The sequence below is a fragment of the Hevea brasiliensis genome, chromosome 13 (genome assembly GCF_030052815.1).
Source record: "Hevea brasiliensis isolate MT/VB/25A 57/8 chromosome 13, ASM3005281v1, whole genome shotgun sequence".
NCBI classification, from domain to species: Eukaryota; Viridiplantae; Streptophyta; class Magnoliopsida; order Malpighiales; family Euphorbiaceae; genus Hevea; species Hevea brasiliensis.
In genome coordinates this window covers 83,170,245-83,183,259 of record NC_079505.1, presented here as the reverse complement: position 1 = coordinate 83,183,259, position 13,015 = coordinate 83,170,245, and the positions used below count along the sequence as shown (strand labels likewise).

The 13,015-nt window shown below is 27.3% G+C and overlaps 2 protein-coding genes across 2 annotated transcripts; both read left to right on the top strand.

The window, feature by feature from the left end:
• Positions 1-1,546: 1,546 nt before the first annotated feature.
• On the top strand, positions 1,547-6,238 carry LOC110648052 (probable serine/threonine-protein kinase WNK3). The gene is made up of 8 exons (XM_021802148.2): positions 1,547-1,997; positions 2,160-2,197; positions 2,356-2,583; positions 2,670-2,893; positions 2,986-3,143; positions 4,074-4,257; positions 4,642-4,779; positions 4,883-6,238. Exons 1-8 carry the CDS (start codon positions 1,911-1,913, stop codon positions 5,677-5,679), a joined length of 1,854 nt encoding a protein of 617 aa, XP_021657840.2. The 5' UTR covers positions 1,547-1,910; the 3' UTR covers positions 5,680-6,238.
• Positions 6,239-10,720: 4,482 nt separating this feature from the next.
• On the top strand, positions 10,721-12,551 carry LOC110648054 (elongation factor Tu, chloroplastic). The gene has a single exon (XM_021802153.2). The coding sequence runs from the start codon at positions 10,792-10,794 to the stop codon at positions 12,346-12,348; it is 1,557 nt and encodes a 518-aa protein (XP_021657845.2). The 5' UTR covers positions 10,721-10,791; the 3' UTR covers positions 12,349-12,551.
• The last annotated feature ends 464 nt before the right edge of the window (positions 12,552-13,015 follow it).

Genomic DNA, 13,015 nt, shown 5'->3' with positions numbered 1-13,015 from the left:
AATAATTAATGGCTTTATATTCTTATAATTTAAAATATTATTTTTTATTAACTCAACTAAATTGAAAATTAGTTACTTATATTTTTTAGAATTTTTTTTAAATATTAAAAAAAAATATTTGAATTCTGAATAAAATACAATAACGTAAAACTAAATGCTGCATTCAACCCCAAACTTGGGGCTAAGAGGAATAAAGATTGATTTTTTTTTTTTATTGATTCAATTTAAAAAAGTTAATAAACTTATATTTTAATAATTTAAAGGCTATTTTTTTATTAATCTAGTTAAATTAAAAATTAATGATTTATTTTTTTAATTTTTTTAAATAATAAAAAAATTTTAAAAAAAATCAAATTATAAATAAGGTACCCAAATATTTAAATCTAAATATTATCCAAATGCTCATTGATAATATTTGTTATTGATTCAATCAAACAAAAAATTTTAATGAGTTAGTATTTTAATAATTAAAATTTTTTTTATTAATGTAATTAAATTAAAAAATATTAATTTAAATTTTTAAATTTTATTTTAAATAATAAAAAAAATTTTAAAAAGTATGCAAAGCACTTAACTATAAAATATTGCATACAATGTATCCGTCAGTGTTTGAATTAATAATTCATTATTTGTCATCCCCGCTATTCTGGACCTCAAGGGCTTGCGCTATAAGGAGGAAGCAATGGTTGAGTTTGAGTTTGATTTTGAGCTTGGGGTAATTAAATAATATAAAATTGAAATTGTATATTTTAAATAGATAAAATTTAATTATTTTTATGAAATTGTTAAATTTTTTAAATATAATTATTGAATAAGAAATATTTATATATATTATTTAATTATATAAAATTAAATAAGTTTAATTAATATTTAAATAACAATTATTAAGTTTAGGCAGAATATAAATAATTTAGAATAAAATTTTAAATATTAAAATTATTAATTAAATTTAAATTTCAATACAATAATTTTTTTTATGAATATCTTATACACTTATACTTCGCACAAATGCATTGTCATATATTAAATCTTAAATTATCTTTTTAACTGCTATTGATTATTATTATTTTTTTTTTCGAAACTGCTGTTGATTAATTAGTACTAATAAATGATGATATATTCATTTCATAATACAAAATTTGACATATATTTTTAACTAAAGTGATAAAAAAAAATTAATTGTCATTTAATCTAGGATAGATTTGAATAAGTGATAGGATTTAAGGTAAAAGATTCTGTATTCTTCAAATAAAGTTTCATATATGTACAGAATTGGGAGAGCCTTAATCTTTCTTATCACAGAAAGTTGACTTTATATATAAGAAAATTAATAATTTTTAAATTAAATATTTATTTTAATTGTTTTATATAAATTTTAATGTAAATATTTAATTTAAGACTATTAAATACATTTTTATATTTTTTTTCCAAGTTATTTATATATATAAATTTTTATGAACGATAATAATTAAATATCTATAACTACATTTCTTAATATGCAAAATAAAAATAAAAATAAAAATACACAGAAGGTTAGGTTGGGTTGTGTAGAGGTGGCAGAGAAGTTCGTCCTTTTCACATGTAACTCCAAATCCTACCTTTATACACAGTATCACTCATCTGACTTGGCCGTCGCCATTAATCTCCTAGCTTCTCTCTCAGCATACAAACTTTCTTCTCTCTATTCTTCCTCTCCTTTCTTCTTCCGTTTCCTAATTTTCAAACCTCCATTCTCCCCTTTTTGTTCCAAGGTATTTTTCGAACCCGCGAACCCGTTTAATTTCGCGGGTTCGGTACGGATCCCACTTAAAGTTTGGAAACCTATTGCAGTAATGCACTAATCAATAAAATTGATCCAAACTCTTCTGCCGACGCCTTGCTTTAGGTATCTATCTTTTTGTCTCGATTCGATGCCGCAGGAATCGCAGCCTGAGCAAGATCCTGATGATTCCGATGCTGAGTTCGTGGAGATTGACCCTACCGGTCGATATGGTCGGGTCAGTTTTTTTTCCTTTTTTTTAATAATTATCGTTTGTTCATTCCTCTTTCAACCCAGTATTTTTTTTTAATTATTATTGATATATTATCTGGGTTAGCGTTTAGGTTCATTCTAATTGATGGGTTGTTGCGGATTTTTTGTTTTACATTGTCTTGTGCAGTATAAGGAGGTTCTAGGGAGAGGGGCTTTCAAAAAAGTGTATCCTTTTTTTGCCATTCATTTCTCTAGTTAATCACTTTATATGGATAATAAAGAAAATTTTGTGTGCAAATGATTAAAACGACTGTCAGGACGTCATAAGGGTTGATTGCGGTTATAATTTCTGTTTATCCTTGATGAAACTGCGGGATATGTAGCTACAGAGCATTTGATGAATTGGAAGGAATAGAAGTAGCTTGGAATCAGGTTAAGGTCGCTGAACTTGTGCGTGATGCTGCTGATTTGGAGCGTCTGTACTCTGAAGTTCATTTGCTTAAGACTTTGAAACACAAAAACATCATCAAATTTTATAATTCGTGGGTCGACACCAAAAATGAGACTATCAACTTCATCACTGAGATTTTCACTTCTGGGACATTGCGGCAGTAAGCTTTCTAATCACATTGCTACAAAAGTTTGCATTTCAGTATAAGTTTATTTGTTAAATGAGCTTGTTTTAAATATGAATTAGGTACCGGAAAAAACATAAGCACGTTGATTTGAGAGCATTGAAAAAATGGTCCAGGCAGATTTTGGAAGGCCTTTCATATCTTCACAGTCGTGACCCACCAGTTATCCACAGAGATTTAAAATGTGACAACATCTTTGTTAATGGAAACCAAGGTGAGGTGAAAATTGGTGACTTGGGTTTGGCTGCCATTCTCCAGCAGGCACGTGCAGCTCATAGTGTAATTGGTGAGGACAGTGTTCTAGAGATCTACGTACTTTCTTGATATATGAAGTGTTTTTATATGATAATGGTAACTTTATTATGAATGTGAATATAGGTACACCAGAGTTTATGGCACCAGAGCTTTACGAGGAGGAATACAATGAGCTTGTTGACATTTATGCCTTTGGCATGTGCTTGCTGGAGTTGGTGACTTTTGATTACCCATATGTGGAATGTGCCAATGCTGCTCAAATATACAAGAAAGTGATATCAGTAAGGCATTTATGATTCTTGCCCCAATTTAAATTCTATCCATGTCCTACTCATGCAGCCGATAACCTTGCATCACGCCCTAGAATAATTTAGTTCAATATTTTGCTATGGTCAAAGGCTCTTAAAAACTGTGGAGTATTTCAGCTGATTTAGTTTGGCAAGTTGTATTTGTGCGTGTGTGTGTGTGTGTGAATCAAGTTGTAATGTTGTATTATTTATACATTTTTGAGAAAAAAGTTATGACCTTTTACACAATGTTAATTGGTGTGCAATTTTTCTATTCATTACTGAATATGCAATGGCATTGGCTGTTCATATACAGGATAAATAGAAAGTTCTATATGCATTTTGTGGATACTTTGTCTTCCTCTTTCATGGTCATGTGTAAGAGACTCTTTCTTTCCTGAATAGGCTATCATATGACAGCTAACTTATTCATTGGTGAATGGGCATGACATACATGACTTGAATTTTCTTACTGGAAAATTGGATTGATAATCATTATATGGCATACCAGTGTAGCTATGATTTGAACCCCTTGACATCTGCACACTCTAGAATTTCCTAAACAACTTCAGTATGGTATTGTCATTAAATTAAGAGTAGCTAGGCTTTGGGGCAAAGTGAAAATTTTCTAGTGTACTTTTGCAAAATTGTATCTCCCTTGGATCAATGATAAGTAGTAGGCAGATCTTGTTGACTTTAGGGTTAGTTTGAAACTTATTGATAACAATAATTTGTATCCACATTGGTTTCTCGCTAATCACGTTTTTGTAAGTAATGCATGTGTTTCTCCTTTGTATGTGCTTGGAATATAAGGGGAAGAGAGAGTGAGAGCTCAAATTGCCTTCTTGCACTAAAATTGCCCCGCATCTTGATGTTCAAGATCTTACATTGGAGTTATAAGTCGTCACCCCTTTTTTTTCGTAGGGAATAAAGCCTGCATCATTAGCAAAGGTGACAGATCCTTCTGTTAAAGCATTTATAGAAAAATGTATTGCGAAAGTCTCTGACCGATTGCCTGCAAAGGAACTGTTGATGGATCCTTTTCTCCGATCTGATGAGGAAAATGAAAGTGTAGGCCATTCTTTACGATCCAATTTGCATCATTCAGGTAAATTTGAATGGTTTCCAAGATGGGTGAAGTTCTATATTTGTTTCATAGAAAAATCAGGGAAGGGAGAAAATTAAAAAAAACATGAAGAAAAGGAAAATAAGTGCTTAAAAAGGGAAGCTTTCATCTATAAGTTCCTTCAAAGAGAATTTTTACGGGATTTCCCAACTTTCCTTGCAAATATTTAGGGAAATGAAAGTTCCTAACTAATACAAATTTCCATCCTTTACATTTTATTTTTTTTTTGAAATTAATCAAATTAAGGAAAATAGGTCCTAACAACTCATTTTCTTAACCTTCCTTTTTCTACTTTTTCTTCTTCTCCTGTAAACCAAAGACAGTATTAGTGTTTTGGCTTTCTTGTTCTGACCTGCGAATTTGCAGGTGGTAGTTCTGATCAGACCAATATTAGTAGAAGTGCTGAGGATTCATCAGCTGACCGAAGTAGGGACTTCACTGTACAAGGACAGATGAAAGATGTTAACACAATATTTCTGAAACTAAGAATAGCTGATTCCACAGGTTCTCCCTCTCTCTGGTTTATTCAACTTCAACCCTTCAGAAGAAAGATTTTGTTCATTATTATTCATGAACTGTTAATTCAAAAGTGTATACATGCTCCCAGGTCATATCCGCAATATCCACTTCCCCTTTGATATTGAGTTAGATACAGCAATAGCTGTTGCTAGTGAAATGGTGGAGGAGTTGGACTTGACTGATCAAGATGTTTCAACAATTGCTGCAATGATTGACTCAGAAATTCAGTCACATATTCCAAATTGGGCAACTCACAAACTCTCTGCAGATAGTGTGTGTGAAGAGGTTACAGACTCTGAAATTTCTGCTTCTGAAACCAAGGATGATTCACCCATAAACAATGAATCAACTCCTTCAGTTAGTCTTGCATTGGAAAGATTGCCTTCAGGTCGGAAGTACTGGTCTGACTCACCCAGGGCAATTGTTGGAAGCTCTCCAAGCAGGCTTGGCTTCTCGAACTTGTCTTTTCATGAACCTTCTCGCCATAATCACAAAGGTGGTGATGATCAAAATGCTGCTAGTTCAGTTGACCAATTGGAGTCTGAGAGTCTATACCACAACAACAGGAAAGAAAAAGAAGGTAGTGGGACTGGTGTGCAATCCGGTGATAGAAATAGTGCCTCTGTGGATCCAAATGCAGACAATAAAGCACAAGTGAGAGACAATTGTGAGATGTTAAAGGATGTTGACTCAGATGTGAAGGTACATGCTCAAAAACTTGAAGAACTGTTGGTAAAGCAGCAAAAGGAGCTTGATGACCTGAAAAGGAAGCACGAAGTAGCCATATCAGACCTCCTGAATGAAGTTTCTCCAGAAATTTGTCAGCAGGCTTTAAATTTCTGTAAGCTGAAAGTGGCTGATTACAAAAATACAATGAGACAGTGATAGCAATGCAATTTCACAGGCAAGGGCTGGCTTTAAAATCAAAAGCGTCTTACAGTTGCACCTCTCCAATTTGAGAGTGGATGTTAACTAGCTTAATAAGTTGTTATTTTACCCAAAAGATTATACAAAGTTTGAGGCTTGATGACATCTCATGAGTGCTTAAAGATCTCTGCAGCAAAAGGTCAAGGTCCTGGACATTTGTTGAGAGAAGATGGTGTGGTGTGATATTAAGCTTCAAGATTCAAGAAAAGATAAAGCAAAGTCATGGCTAAAAGATACGTGTTGATGATCAATTACATGGTTGAGAAGAGATTATCCTGCAAAATCGTCAGTTTGCATAAATCAGATTATGCTGCTTAGGTGAGTGTGGTCAATAAGTATTATTTGTGTAATACTGATTCACCTAGGGCTTGATCAAGCCATACGCATGGAGTTTTCTTACCTTGCTTGAGCTTTTCAGTTTGATAGAGATCATCAAAATTTTGTGGGTGTATACGTGTACATATGTTCTACGAACTTTTTGCTTCAATTACAGGTACAGACTTGTTGCATCTTGTCATATGATTTTTTTGTGTATGCAGTTTGCTCTTTAGGAAGGGCTAATTTCTTTTTCCTATTGGAATGGTGTGAAAATTTGATTCCAACTACAAAAGCAGCAAGGAAAAACTAGTTGCCAGTGGGTGAAAACTAGACGGTAGAATCAAATAGAGAAAAATAGGGAGAGAACAACACTTGGAGAGAGAGAGGAAGATAGAAGGGGAAGGAGGGAGGATATTATATTTATTTTTCATTTGATTTTAACGGTAAAATACAAAATATTTAGATGGATGGATCAATTTATTGATAAAATTAAGCCCTTTTTTAATTTGTGTTCATTTAGTACACTCCTTGTATGAGGAGCTATTTCCTCAAGTTATTTTATTCAAAATTATGTCATTTTAAAAATATTAAGAGCATTAATTAATTTTTTTCAATTTTAGTTTATTTCTATTAAATATAATAATTATTTTTATTATTTTTTAAAAAATGAGATAAAAAATAATTTAGTTAAATTAATAAATTTTTTATTATAATTTAAAATATTTAATTGTTTGCTTAATTATTCTATAAAAATTTTAAACGACGACGTATAAAATAGTTAATTATAAGTCGTGTGGAAATTTTTAAGGAACTATAAATTATAATTTTTCATATTAATAAAGTGCATTAAATATATTCGATTTTTCTAAAGAGTGTAACATTGCGCTTACTTATTACTGTTTATTATTACTTATTTATTACTAATTTTACATTGAAATTTTAACATTACATAAAAATAAAAATAGATGTATTTACAGAACAGGCTTAATAATTATTATATTAAATATTTATATTAAGATTTATATAAAATTAATTTAAATATAAATAATAATGTATAAATTTATATATAAATATTTAATCTAATAATTTTTAAACTCATTCTTATATAAACTCGAGTTTTTCATGACCGCACTCCACAAAAATATGTAATACTAAATTAAAAAATATATAATATAATGTAAAAAGTGCTCACTCCATCTATTTTTATTTATCATTTTTTAAAAATTATTGTATTTATAATTGTCTGTCATTTTCAAAAGATCAAGAGTATTATTTTTTTTATCCCTATTAAATATAATAATTATTTATATAATTTATTAAAACACATTTTAATGTCTTATCTTTTTCTTCTTTTTAAATAAAAGGTAATTTTGTTAAATTAAGAATTATTTTGTTATGATTTATGTGATTTAATTATTTTCTTAATTATTATAAAAAATTTTAAATGATAAATAAAAATAAAAAAAATTATAATTTTTAATTTTTTTATGTTATAAATGTAAAATTAATAATAAATAAATATATTTAGTAAATAATAAAAAAAAAACAATGCTATACGCAATCTAGTCAAATGGACGATCAAACAAATTTTTATGGGTATGCGTATATGGCTATAGAGACGTAGAGCATTAATTATTAAATTATATATTTATATATAAATTCATATATTTTATACACACTTTAATTAATTTTATATAAATTTTAATATAAATATTTAATTTAATAATTATATCATATAATCTTAAATTTATATTATACACACTTAATTTTTACTAAAGGAGATTTCCTGTAAAACAGAAAAATAATTTTAAAAAAAACCTTAAAATAAAATCTGTATAAACAAATAAAATCTATATAAACATACTGAGTCTTCACGTTTCACCATTTTAATTTGGTTTCACGAACTATCTAGGGAAATTGATTGTACAAGAGTAACGTAGAAATAAAAATTATTAAAATTGTGTGCGATATAAAAAATTTACTTGATGGGGATGAAAAAAGTCAGGAGCATAAAAACGCTAATAACAATAGCATTTTAATGTTTAAAATGCTATTAATAATAACGTTCAAATAAAACGCTACTCTTAATAGCGTGTGAACGCTATTCAAATTTTATTTTAATTTTTTTAATATTTTAAATAAAATATAAATATTATTTTAATAAATAATACTATTATAATTAATATTATAATATTTTTATTATAAAAAATTAATTTTCAATTTAAAATTAAATTAAATTTTAATTAAATAAAAAATTAAAATATAAAATATTATTATAATAAAAAATTAAAAAATTAAATAAAAATTTATTTAATTTTTTAATTATTTTATTTTTATATTTTAAATAAAAATAAAAATATTATTTTAATAAATAATAGTATAATAATTAAATTTATATATTATAATTTTTTATTATAAAAAATTATTTTTTTATTTAAAATTAAATTAAATTTTTATATTTTTTAATTTAATTTTAAATTGAAAAATAATTTTTATAATAAAAAATTATAATATATAATTTTAATTATTATACTATTATTTATTAAAATAATATTTATATTTTTATGTAAAATATAAAATAAAATAATTAAAAAATTAAAAATAAAATCTGACGCTGTTAAATAGAGCTCAGGTTTTTAATTTTAATTTTTAATTATTTTAATATTTTATATTTTAATTTTTTATTTAATTAAAATTTAATTTTAAATTAAAAAATAATTTTTTATAATAAAAATATTATAGTATATAATATTAATTATTATAATATTATTTATTAAAATAATATTTATATTTTATTTAAAATATAAAAATAAAATAATTAAAAAGATTAAAAAAGAAGCTAGACGCTACTATAGTAGCGTTTAGATTTTTATTTAATTTTTTAAATTTTTTATTATAATAATATTTTATATTTTAATTTTTTATTTAATTAAAATTTAATTTAATTTTAAATTAAAAAATTAATAGCTTTCAACTTTTTTTTTTTAACGCTGTTTTAACCTATGAGCAATATCTTTAATAGCGTCTTAACTAAAAATATTTTTTAGACTTGCATTTCATTCTTGTAATTTTTAAATTTTTAACTCATTTTTTATATTTTCTTTCCCATTACACCCTCTCATGGTAATATTATATATTTTAAATTTTTATTATAAATATTATTTTTTAATTTAAAATTAAATTAAAATTTAATAAAATAAAAAATTTAATAAATAAAATCATAAATATATAATATTAAATATTATAATTTTATTTATTAAAATAATATTTTTAATTTATTTAAAATATAAAATAAAATAACTAAAAATTTAAAGAAAAATTGAACGCTACTTATAATAGCGTTCAATTTTTCTTAAATTTTTTTAATTATTTTTTTTAAATTTTAATTTTATTAAATTTTAATTTAATTTTAAATTAAAAAATAATATTTATAATAAAAATATTATAATATATATTATTAAATATTATAATTTTATTTATTAAAATAATATTTTTTTATTTTTTTAAAATGTAAAATAATTTTTTTTTAAATTTTTTTAATTATTTATTTTTTAAATTTTAATTTTTTATTTTATTAAATTTTAAATTAAAAAATAATATTTATAATAAAAATATTATAATATATATTATTAAATATTATAATTTTATTTATTAAAATAATATTTTTAATTTATTTAAAATATAAAATAAAATAATTAAAAATTTAAAAAAAAATAAGTAAAGTCCAATTTTTCTTAATTTTTTTAATTATTTATTTTTTTAATTTTAATTTTATTAAATTTTAATTTAATTTTAAATTAAAAAATAATATTTATAATAAAAATATTATAATATATATTATTAAATATTATAATTTTATTTATTAAAATAATATTTTTAATTTATTTAAAATATAAAATAAAATAATTAAAAATTTTAAAAAAAATAAGTAGCATCCAATTTTTCTTAATTTTTTTTAATTATTTATTTTTTTTAATTTTAATTTTATTAAAATTTAATTTAATTTTAAATTAAAAAAATAATATTTATAATAAAAATATTATAATATATATTATTAAATATTATAATTTTATTTATTAAAATAATATGTTTTTATTTTTTTAAAATGTAAAATAAAATTTTTTTTAAATTTTTTTAATTATTTATTTTTTTTAATTATTTATTTTATTAAATTTTAAATTAAAAAATAATATTTATAATAAAAATATTATAATATATATTATTAAATATTATAATTTTATTTATTAAAATAATATGTTTTTATTTTTTTAAAATGTAAAATAAAATTTTTTTTAAATTTTTTTAATTATTTATTTTTTTTAATTTTTTATTTTATTAAATTTTAAATTAAAAAATAATATTTATAATAAAAATATTATAATATATATTATTAAATATTATAATTTTATTTATTAAAATAATATTTATATTTTATTTAAAATATAAAATAAAATAATTAAAAATTAAAAAGTCCAACCTTTAAATTTTTTTAATTAATTTTTTATTATTTAACTTTTTTTTTAACCTTTCATCTCAATGCTATTTTAAAAATCTTATTATAATTAATGTCCCACACTCAACTTATCCATCTCAATACAATTTATCCCTTTTTAATAATTAATTTTAATTTCAAACTTTGATAAAATTTTATTTTTGATTACCCTTTTTCCTAATTAACCCAACTATCTATGATAGCCTTGGTTACCCAAAGGCTAGTTGGTAGAGTGGATAAAACTCAGAAGTCACTGTAAAATGAAACCGCCACTCTCTTGCGCTTCTGCCCAATCCACGCTCTTTCAACGCCAAAATCTCACTCTCAAACTTTTGCCCTACCCCAAGCCTGCCATGGCAATTTCAGCTTCGGCCACCGCCTCCACCACCTCTAAACTAGCTTACCCTCATGCCTCCTCTTGCTCTTCCTCCTCCTTCACCACTTTTTCCTCTTTCCTGGCAAAACCCACTAAGCTAACTCCCAAAACCCTACACTACTCTTCCTTCATTTCCCCCTTCCTCTCCACCACCTCCTCCCCTTCAGCCTCCACTACCATCGCTACCCGCCGCCGCTTCTTTACAATTCGCGCTGCCCGAGGGAAGTTCGAGAGAAAGAAACCCCACGTCAACATTGGAACTATCGGCCACGTCGACCATGGGAAGACCACTCTTACAGCTGCCCTCACTATGGCTCTAGCCGCTACCGGCAACAGCACACCCAAGAAATACGATGAAATTGACGCCGCCCCCGAGGAACGCGCCCGTGGTATCACTATCAATACGGCCACCGTAGAGTACGAGACTGAGTCCCGCCACTATGCCCACGTTGACTGCCCTGGTCACGCTGATTACGTCAAAAATATGATTACTGGTGCTGCTCAGATGGACGGCGCAATCCTTGTCGTCTCCGGCGCCGACGGCCCCATGCCCCAAACGAAGGAGCACGTCTTGCTGGCAAAACAAGTTGGAGTTCCCAACATGGTTGTTTTTCTGAATAAACAGGACCAGGTTGATGACGAGGAGCTTTTGCAGCTGGTGGAATTGGAGGTGCGCGAGTTATTGTCTTCTTATGAGTTTCCTGGTGATGACATACCCATCATTTCTGGCTCCGCGCTTTTGGCTTTGGAGGCTTTGATGGCTAATCCTAGTATTAAGCGCGGAGAGAATCAGTGGGTCGATAAGATTTATGAACTTATGGATTCTGTGGATAGCTACATTCCAATTCCCCAAAGGCAGACTGATTTACCATTTTTACTTGCTGTTGAAGATGTGTTTTCCATTACTGGTCGTGGTACCGTGGCTACAGGCAGGGTTGAAAGAGGGACTATTAAGGTGGGTGAGACGGTAGATATTGTGGGTTTGAAGGAGACTAGGAATACTACGGTCACCGGAGTTGAAATGTTTCAAAAGATTTTGGACGAAGCCATGGCTGGAGATAATGTGGGATTGTTGTTAAGAGGTATCCAAAAGGCTGATATCCAGAGAGGAATGGTTTTGGCTAAACCTGGCACAATTACTCCGCATACTAAATTCGCTGCTATTGTTTATGTGTTGAAGAAGGAAGAGGGTGGTAGGCATTCACCTTTTTTCGCTGGTTATAGGCCTCAATTTTACATGAGGACCACTGATGTGACTGGTAGGGTCTCCTCCATTATGAATGATAAGGATGAGGAGTCAAAGATGGTTATGCCTGGTGATCGTGTGAAGATGGTTGTGGAGCTTATTGTGCCTGTGGCTTGTGAACAAGGGATGAGATTTGCTATCAGAGAAGGAGGGAAGACGGTTGGAGCTGGTGTTATTCAGTCTATCATTGAGTAGATACTTTGCAAGGAAATGCGTTTGGCTTTTTGAATTGTGTTGAACTTTATGTACTCAGATTTGTGCAATTAGTTTCACCATTTCACCAAAACCTTTCAAAGCCACTGTCATATATTTTGCAGTTTTGTTCTTCTTTTGCACTTTTTGACAACGTTTAGCCTAGTTGGATTATATTCTTTCATAATTTCAATTTGACTTCATTATCCACTGTTGCCTGTGCTTTGTTGCTTCTAATTGCTAAACTTCAACAGCTTTGAATAACATGTATTAAGAAGAGATTGTGATAGCTGATTTTATTTGTTCTATCTATTCGGCTGTTTTTCAATTCAAGTTCTCTGTGTTAGGACAGAATTCCTAACTTATCTCTGTTCTCTCAGAACATACATATGAAGAATTGCAGCATATCTGTGTTTTCTCATACTATGATTAACTGCTAACGAAGTCATTGTGTGCGGCCACAGGCTCACATGCAATAGAAAACAGGAATATATGTTTAATCGTACTTAAGTCCATGGATTGCAGAGATGCTTTCGACTTATAACATTAATGTGCTGTGCCTAGTTCTCTCGTAAATATTATTTTCAGGGTGGACTCAGTTTTTGCAATATAAGCAAAAATTTCTTTGTAGCTTTACTTTTCCTCGTTGTCATGAAGAGTTTTCTTTTGC

Coding starts and splice junctions, on each gene's coding strand:
- LOC110648052 (XM_021802148.2), top strand. CDS start 1,911: ATGCCGCAGGAATCGCAGCCTGAGCAAGATCCTGATGATTCCGATGCT. Junction 1,998..2,159: donor CTACCGGTCGATATGGTCGG/GTCAGTTTTTTT, acceptor TGTCTTGTGCAG/TATAAGGAGGTTCTAGGGAG. Junction 4,258..4,641: donor ATCCAATTTGCATCATTCAG/GTAAATTTGAAT, acceptor GCGAATTTGCAG/GTGGTAGTTCTGATCAGACC.
- LOC110648054 (XM_021802153.2), top strand. CDS start 10,792: ATGAAACCGCCACTCTCTTGCGCTTCTGCCCAATCCACGCTCTTTCAA.